The sequence below is a fragment of the Chelonoidis abingdonii genome, chromosome 7, assembly GCF_003597395.2.
Source record: "Chelonoidis abingdonii isolate Lonesome George chromosome 7, CheloAbing_2.0, whole genome shotgun sequence".
Classification (NCBI taxonomy): Eukaryota; Metazoa; Chordata; order Testudines; family Testudinidae; genus Chelonoidis; species Chelonoidis abingdonii.
This window is the reverse complement of record NC_133775.1, coordinates 45,046,804-45,055,359: the sequence shown is the minus strand read 5'-3', so window position 1 is coordinate 45,055,359 and position 8,556 is coordinate 45,046,804. Positions and strand designations below refer to the sequence as shown.

The window sequence follows — 8,556 nt, the reverse complement described above, 5'->3', positions numbered from 1 at the left end:
GTTTCCTGATTGGTCCTCTGGTCAGGTGTTTGGTTCCCTTTGTTAACCCTTTACAGGTAAAAGAAACATTAACCCGTAGCTATCTATTTATGACAGATGATTCAGAAGGCACTTCAGGATCTTGCAGTGCCTCAGGGTCATCATCATCAATTATCACTGTAGATGTAGAAAGCGTAGGAGATTGGGCTGAATCTCTAATGACACTATGACACATCCTGGAAGCTGCTTTTTTGAATAAATCCCTGATACCAGCTTGCTTACTTGTCTTCTGCCTCTTTTGCATAAAGAGTACAGAATGTGCAATTGCATAACCTCCTGGGCAGTATACTAATCCTGGTTACTAGATTGAATCTTTGTGTTGGGACATATCAGAAATGCTGGTTAATAGAGCTTTCTGGTTGATAAAGCGATGGATAACACAGCTTTTAGTGTATTATGCTAAGTGGCCCTTAGGTTGTAATAAAGACTAAGGCTCTGATTCTGAAATAACTTATGCACATGCTTAACTTTACACACTTTGAGCAGTCACATTGATGTCAATGAGTACTCCCAGCATGTAAAATCATTGCAGAGTTGGATATGATATATGTAACTCCTGGGTCTGACAGGATGCTATGTGTAGGAGGAAAGAGAAAAAAATAGTAGAAACATTGGAACATGAAACAAATGGTGAACTTGTGATAACTGCTGGAATGTGATGTTTATATGTGTATTTGTTTTATAGGATTTTGGCAAAATATCCCTAATCCCTACAGGATCCTACAAATTCTCCACAAAGTACTTTATGGGAAACCAGCACTTTTCAGCTGAGGGAACCATAGTTGCTGGAACTAGGGGTGTTGGTGGTGTTGCTGTACCCCCTGGCTTGAAGTGGTTTCTATCATATACAAGGTTTACAGTTTGGTTCAATGGCTCTCAACACCCCCACTATAAAAATTGCTTCCCTGGAGGGAGCTATAAAATGCGAGGTCTACAGCTGATCCGCAATGGGGAAAAAGGAATGGGTTTGTCTTTTCTGGTTTTATATTTGGTCTTGTCTTGCCTGGAAGGCTTTAGGATGATTTATGAATTAATGAAATGATGATCTCACAAGCAAGGCACGATGACATTTTTCAGATGAAACTTTTTTTTTTTGCCAAAAATTGTAGATTCTGGTCAACCAAAACATTTTGTGAATTTGCATAAAATTTGCTGGATTGTTTTGGTAAAAAAAATCCAAAAAATTGAAACATTTCATGTTGATGTTTTTAAAAAAAAATGTTGAGATTTTTATTTGAAATGTCATTAAAATTGTAATTTTACTTCAGCTTCATTTAAAAGAGGTAAAAGCCACACAAATTAAGTATTTGTTTCAGGCTGAGCAAAAATGATATTTTTTTACTTTTTCAGTTTGCCAGAAATGTTTGTTTTGGGTTGACTTGAACCAATTGATTTTCAATTTTTGTTTCAGTTAGTGATCCAAAAAATCATTTGTTCACACACACCCAAGAGCCAGGAGAGTGAACATTGGGCATTTAAGAAAGTAAGTCTTAGTCTGTTTAAAAGATCTTTTTTTTGTTGGTTAACACCTATTCACAACTTTACACTTATTAATGCTTTGGAGCAAAAGGTTCATCACACGCACACCCCTTCAATTAAAGTGTGAGAGTTAAAAAAATTCCTTTTCTGAAACACCCAGAAAAGTTCTCCAGCAAAAGCAGAGTGCTAAGAGTTGATGTTCCTCATATTTCTAAGATAAAACCAGCCAACCCCATAACCCCTCCCCCACTACCCTTAAATATGCCAGGCCTTTATACATTATTAAGTGTTTTGATCAGCTTTAATCTGCTCTTACAGTGAAACTTGTCAAGAGATGTGCCACATATTGAATCTATCCTACTAAAATTCCCCTGCATGTAATCCCTAAATGCCATTTCTCACAGAGTCTGCTAGACACTAAAGTCCTGGTTCTAATGTCAGTTGCACCAGTGTAAATCAGGAGTAACTCCACTGAAATCACTGTTCTAAAACTGGTGTAAGAACGAACACATTCAGGGCCTAACTATCCACTTTTGGTACATGATTCAGTCCAGGCAACAGCACCAGACTTGAGGCAATTGTTTATTTCTTCTGTTTTACAGCATGCTACCATGGATTTGTTTCAGTTGTTCTGTACGTATGAAGACATATCAGATGTAACTGAGTAATATATCTCTCCTAGACATAGCTCAAAAACTAATCTGAAGTTTTCCAGAAAAAGTTCTTTTAATGGGTCTGGGACTCAAGAAAATTCTACATATAAACGACTGATCGGGGTAAATTATCTGCTTAGTGGGCAGGCCAGTCCCAAGTCACTACCAGTATGTCAGTGAACAGATTTAGAAGCAGAGAAATACCAAACACACTAAATTCCTTTTAAAGCTTTGCATTGGTTTATGGGCTACTTGACTCACTGAATGTGCTTATTGTAGAATTCAAGGAGAGATCAGGTGTGATTATATAAAGCCTTTATACAGAAGGAGCAATACACAGTGTATAACCTGGTGGATTTACTGAACATCAGTCCATCGTATGGAATTTTTTCTGTTTACTTAATTACACTTGTCAGAGTCCACGTGTCACTGGCGATTGCTAGGAGTTTGTAGAGAAGGGCAGAGGATGGACTTTTTTTACCCATTTAAGCATAGATTGAATGACTCATGTAAATGCTTGAGATTGGCCTGATGAACAGAATTTGGAGCTGGGATTGGGTCTTTATTTTGAAACATTACTCCTCTAAATTTGAAGGTCTTCAGGTCTGGGTTTCCAGTTAAAGCTTTATAGTGCTACCCCTCAATAATTAAATGAGGGTGCCAATTTTTCAGCAGATGTAAACCTGCAGAGCTCCAATTGACTTTGATGGGAGCTGTGCTGATGTACATCACTCACAATCTGGGTTTGGATCTTGAGAACAAACTAAGCTACCCTTAAAGTCTGGGGGAGTTGCAAATTTGGGGTTCCAGCTGTGGCCCGTCTCTAGTACATCTGTTACACATTTGGTCACAAACAATCCCTCCTGAGCCCATATGAATTAGAATACATATAGAATTGGATTTCTCTGGTTTCTCTGATGAAGGAAAAAAAAAAAAAAGCCCTGACATTTTTTTACTGTGTTCTAGTAAGTAAAATGTGTAAATATATATTGTATCTGCTGCCACACACTGGTTGTCACTTAACAGTGACAGCCATTTAGTTTCTCCATGATACCATTTGTCATGGTACACCAATAACTTTGTTTTGGAAGAGTTGTGGCTGACTTGCTGCTAGTATACATTGCTGCCTATGTATGTGATAGTGCATATACTGCACCTGATTAAATTAATTATTAACTAGATCTAAATCTGCTGTTTCACTAGAGGCAAGAGAAAATGAATGAATCAGTTTGTCTAACATTAACCTCTTGTCTGCTACCCTATCTGCACAACAAGTCTTGCTTTTCAAAGTTAGGCCTATTGTTCAGGGATACAGGAGACTTTATGGGTCAGATTCTCGTCTGGTGTAAATCAGCGTAGCTCTGCTCAAGTCAGTGGATCTGGTCCTACATGTTTAGTGGTGGCACAAAACTGAAATTCAGTCAAGACTACTGAGAAGCGTCAGCTAGAAATAGCTGAAGGCAGGGAGGCCAACTTGATGACAAAGAGAGATGTGCTATATTCATTTCAGGAGGCGCAAAAATAATCAATGAATATAGTGAAAATAATTTTGACATGGTGTGTGTATGTGTGTGTGTGTATAAATGTATAATTATGCTGACTTGAACTTTTGACCAAAAACTCTGGCCACCAGCTTCAGCAACAACAAACAGATCTTCCACCATGGGATTTTCATTGAAAGGGCACATCTGTTGAGGAGAGGAGAACATAGGCAGCAGAACAGAACACTGGCTCTGCCCACTCCCCACCCCCTCTCATCCATCTGTATGGGAAGGGACATAGCAGTTCTGCTGAAGCTGCTTCACCTTCTGTGATGCTCCCGTCCCCTGCAACATGGTGCAGAGGGGGCTCTCTTACCCTTCTGCACTGCCATCATGCTGACCAGGCTGCAGTTTCACCTTTGGTGATTTGGTAGCCCTTTATTAGTCTTCATTTCCTCTATTCAGCTGGAAAGTATTGTTAAATAGTGTCAGGAAAACATGTACTTTTGGTGCAGTAGTTCTTTAATAGTAATATACTAGCCTTGATTAGTAAAATATTGGTGAGATATTTAGGACTGCTGCAGGTTTGTGAGGTCGTGTATAAAAATTAAATCATGGTAAACTGGTCATTTCTGCAAATATCACATTTTACTTTTGTCAAAAAAAATGTGTATCTCACTTTCCATTAAACTGAAGCTGCCTTGCTCAAATATGCTTTGAAATTTCAAATACATAATTGAGGATTCTCTGGTAAGTTTCTACATGTGAATGGCATGATTGTAATTTGCCAAGCACTAAAATGTCATTCTTTATATATATATATATATATATATATTAGTTTCAAGACCACATTCAATTGTCTGTTATGTAGGTATTTGGAATACTCATTTTGAGGAGGATATGCCGCACTTTATAAAAATTTAATATATGTTAGTGGATCGGTATATGCATTTTTTATATTACATGAAATATATACCAGATATTAACCAAGAAAAGGCCAAATACATCATTTGTTTTTAAAAACTTATTTCTATTAGTGTTTCTTTTCTCTTGTTTTGTCCAACAGGAGCCTTGGTGGACTGACATCCCTGCTCTGACAATGCATGTTTATTTTTGAGAGTTGGGTAATTATTAATGAAAATAAGGGAGACAAGGCTTCAGAATTTTAATGGGAGATTTGGGTTCAAAGGTCGTTTCTGGAATGTATGAAATGAGTTGGTAGTCTAATTCTAGGCTCCAGAGGACATTTGTTTATCCCCTTTGCAAAATCCACTGGAGTAGTTGCACAACAGCTGTTTTTCAATGTAGGTCATGTTTACAGTTAACATAGCAAGGGTTGCATTAGAACAGATAGGACAAGTTCACTGTTTTACTTTGCAATAAGATTTGCTGATTGCCAACCTATGAGCAGGATCTTCTGATGTTAACTAGTACAAATTGGCTTAGAGCTGGTATTTTCTGAATTGAAACAGAATATTCTTGATTTGCTTTACAAATGACTATGTGCACAGGTTATCTGTTAAGTGATCAATATAACAAATACATTAGTATTTTTAAATGACTGTTTCAGAAATACGTGGGTTTTTTTGTTTACGTTCTATTTTATTTATTTCCAACCATGAGTCAAATTCTGCTGTCATTTACATAGGTCTAAATCCAGAGTGATTCTTTTGAAGTTATTGAAATTATTCTGGATTTAGACTAGTATTTCTGGTCTGTGTTAAATTACTGCTATGAAATATGGACATTCAAACAATGAATAAAATACTATAATGCTTTAAATTATGGTTCACAGAAGAATTCTGAAAATACCATGGGTAGACCACTGTTATACCAACAAAAGCTCTAGTGTAGATGCAGCTATATTGGCAAAATAATCTGATTGCTGGTATACCTTATTTTGTTTGGGTACCTGCCAGAAAATGTGTTGCCAAAAGCACATTTTTGCTGGTAAAAACTGTGTCTATACTAGGAAGTTTTTCTGGTATTCCTACAGTAATACAGCAACCTTTTCTAGTGTAGACGACACCTACATTACTCTAGCTATTCATGTAAGGGAAGGAGAATACATTATACCCGTATAAAGCACCAGTTATACTGGTATAACTGTGTGCACACTAGGGGCTGTTCCAGTTTAATTATTACAGTAAAAAAAGCATCCCCCTAACCAAAATGACCATACACAATCTCTTTGTAAACTAGATCTTAGAAATCCCAAATGGGAATCCTGCTAAGGCCTGACCTTACTTGCATTTAAGTCGAGAGTTTTGTCATTTACACTAATAGGCACAGATCGCAATATTTAGCATACAGACAAAAATCTGTCCCACTTCTTTAGATTGTGAGTGAATCTGGTACTTCAAATTTGTCCTTTTTAGAGAAACGTCTTATCTTTTGCCCTGTTTCTGATACTAAATAATAAAATAGTTTACGACAGGGACAGGTTCTAGTTGTTTCCTCTTCACCAATAATTCTTAAAGAGAGGAGACAAATATAATTTGCTTAAAAATAATATAGATGAAGCAGGTACTTGATCAATATATATGTTTTGTAACTCTGACAAAACAATTGCTGGGTTTCTGTATTACCAGACTCTAACGCTAATCCCAGTGCCTCAGCACTGTCAGAAGCACATAGCTTTCTGATGTCAGTTTCTTGCTCCAAGAGGTTTGGAAGGTGTTTTAAGCTAAAAAGGCTCTGCGGATATCCCATGTGTTGTGGCAGTGGTTGAGGTAATGACAGTAAGAATGTATGTTCATGCACAGCAGAGTAAGTGCACCTGGCATCTTAGGTCCTGATTAAGTATGGGCACAGTTTAAGTGCATGTATATAATTATGCATCTCAATTATCTGGGTTTCTGATTTGGAAATATTCCTTTTGTCTGACTAATTTTTTAAAAAATTCCTCCAAATCAAAAGTAAGCAGCCACAAGCTTTAAGTTATCAAAACTAAGGGCCTAATTCTGGCAAAACTCACATTGACTTCATTTAGGGCTAGATAGTGGCGTTGACAGATACAGTAATTTTCCTGCTTCCCATTTGCTCTGCGGGATAGTAATTTGCATCTGGGCTAAACCAGCAGCAAATTGCAATACTTTCCAGGGCACCTCAGCTGCGTTGGCCAGGAAAAAGAACCCAACATTTAAAAATAAATACTGCGTTTTTTATCTAATGAGTATTCAGTGGGAAAATACAATAAACCCAGGCCAGATACTTACTCTTTTTGGCTTCTTCTAGTTTGTCTTTGGCGCGTTTTTCTGCCTGTAAAAGTTGCTGGATTCCCTGAGACTGGCTGGTCATGCTGATTTTTGGGTCTGTTGTGCCTTTGTAATAACTGGAAGTGCAAGGGAATTATATACCATTGCCTACCTCTTCATTTTGCATTTTGTTGTGTCAACATTCGGTACAAGACTCATCCAATTTGCACCAGTCCAGCCTGCTTTGGGCAGGTTGTTGTGCAAGAACAATGAAGGGTGGAATCTGGAAAACCACGCTGACTGGTTTTAGAGATTCTCTCCTTCTCTAGGTCACACAATACCTATAATGAGTTGATTAAAGCACTGTGGAAAATAAGGGAATGATGCTCCAAACTTACAGTTTTAGGAGGTTTATTTAAAAATAAATCCTCTGCTGAAGCAGAATTTAGTTGTTAAACTCTTGTTAGTGGGATCAGGAACAAAAAAGATTTTGATTTTCTGTGGTTTTCTTTTAATAGCACTTTCCATGGGCACTATGTCAGAATAATAGGGCCAACAAAGTCGACCTGGGCCAATAAATAGAACTGTGCTTGTCTCTCTTTGTGTTTGCATTCCCTGGAAATTTTAGTTTTACTTCAGAAAATGAATTTCAAAGTTCCAAGCACAAGAATTTGCAGACATTAAAGTTTAAGCAAGCATGTGTAACCCACTGTTCAGAGTATGCCTTGCTGTATGCCTGGTTGTGTCTGATCCATAGAGACTGAGTGTGCTACAGCTACCACTGAGCTGATTCAACCCTGTAGCTCTAGCTAGAGGCTTATGCTCCTAACTTTGGTGGTCCTGGGTTTGATTCCAGTTTACAAGCAAAATGATAGTCACACTTGTGAGTGTCAATAGTGCATGCATGCTAATCTGCTTAAATCATGTGCCAGTGTTTCTGTTCCCCATTTCACCAGTCACAAGCAAGCCACACAGCTCAGATTTGTAATCTTTACAGTCAAGCACTGTAAAGTATTTGAAAAGATATTTGAATAACCAATCCTTCCATGCTTCCTCCATTCACCTGTATAAGGGCTAGGGATCATTCAACATTGTTATTCAGTTGGTTTATTTAGCTGAATTAATGTCTCTGGTTCTTTCTGCTGTTGGCTCTTGCTCCAAGGCCCTTTCTTCTCTGGAGCTCCCCAGGGCAGCTGCTCTGTGCTGCTTGCATGCTGCAAGGCTGTTATCTGGCCCTTGTGAGAAACTGCCTATTGTTGCTATGCAGCTCTCTTTTCCAAGGGGCTACATGCTTGAGGGAGAATGGAAAGAGAGAAACCTCTTGTCCTATTTCTCTTTTTCACTGGGCTCCAAATGGCAGGAGCCTGGGGAGAGTTAAAAGGAGGTTGTTTCCTTTTGTCACTGCAATAGTGTAGAGTGACTCTGCACACTGAATCTTACCCAGGGTGACCAGATGTCCTGATTTTGTAGGGACAGTCCTGATATTTGGGGCTTTGTCTTATATAGGTGCCAGTTACCCCCCACCCCCGTCTCGATTTTCCCGCTTGCTATCTGGTCACCCTAATCTTACCCAGGGGAAGTACATATTGTCATATTGCTTCTCCCTCTCTGTGGTAATCTAGCCGTCCAGTCCCAGACCTGGACTTTAGGGTCCACCAGTCTGGTCCTGTCCCAAATCTGGACTTTTGCGTCCAAAGTTTGGGGGCT

General features: G+C 38.4%; 1 protein-coding gene across 1 annotated transcript in view; it reads right to left on the bottom strand.

Moving 5' to 3' along the window:
- Positions 1-6,963, bottom strand: part of ATP6V1G3 (ATPase H+ transporting V1 subunit G3) — a 15,924-nt gene extending 8,961 nt beyond the window's left edge. Inside the window, exon 1 of the mRNA XM_032770894.1 lies at positions 6,871-6,963. Within this exon, the coding sequence (XP_032626785.1) occupies positions 6,871-6,952 (82 nt within the window). The 5' untranslated portion in view covers positions 6,953-6,963. The remainder of the gene's footprint in view (positions 1-6,870) is intronic.
- Between the last annotated feature and the right edge of the window lie 1,593 nt (positions 6,964-8,556).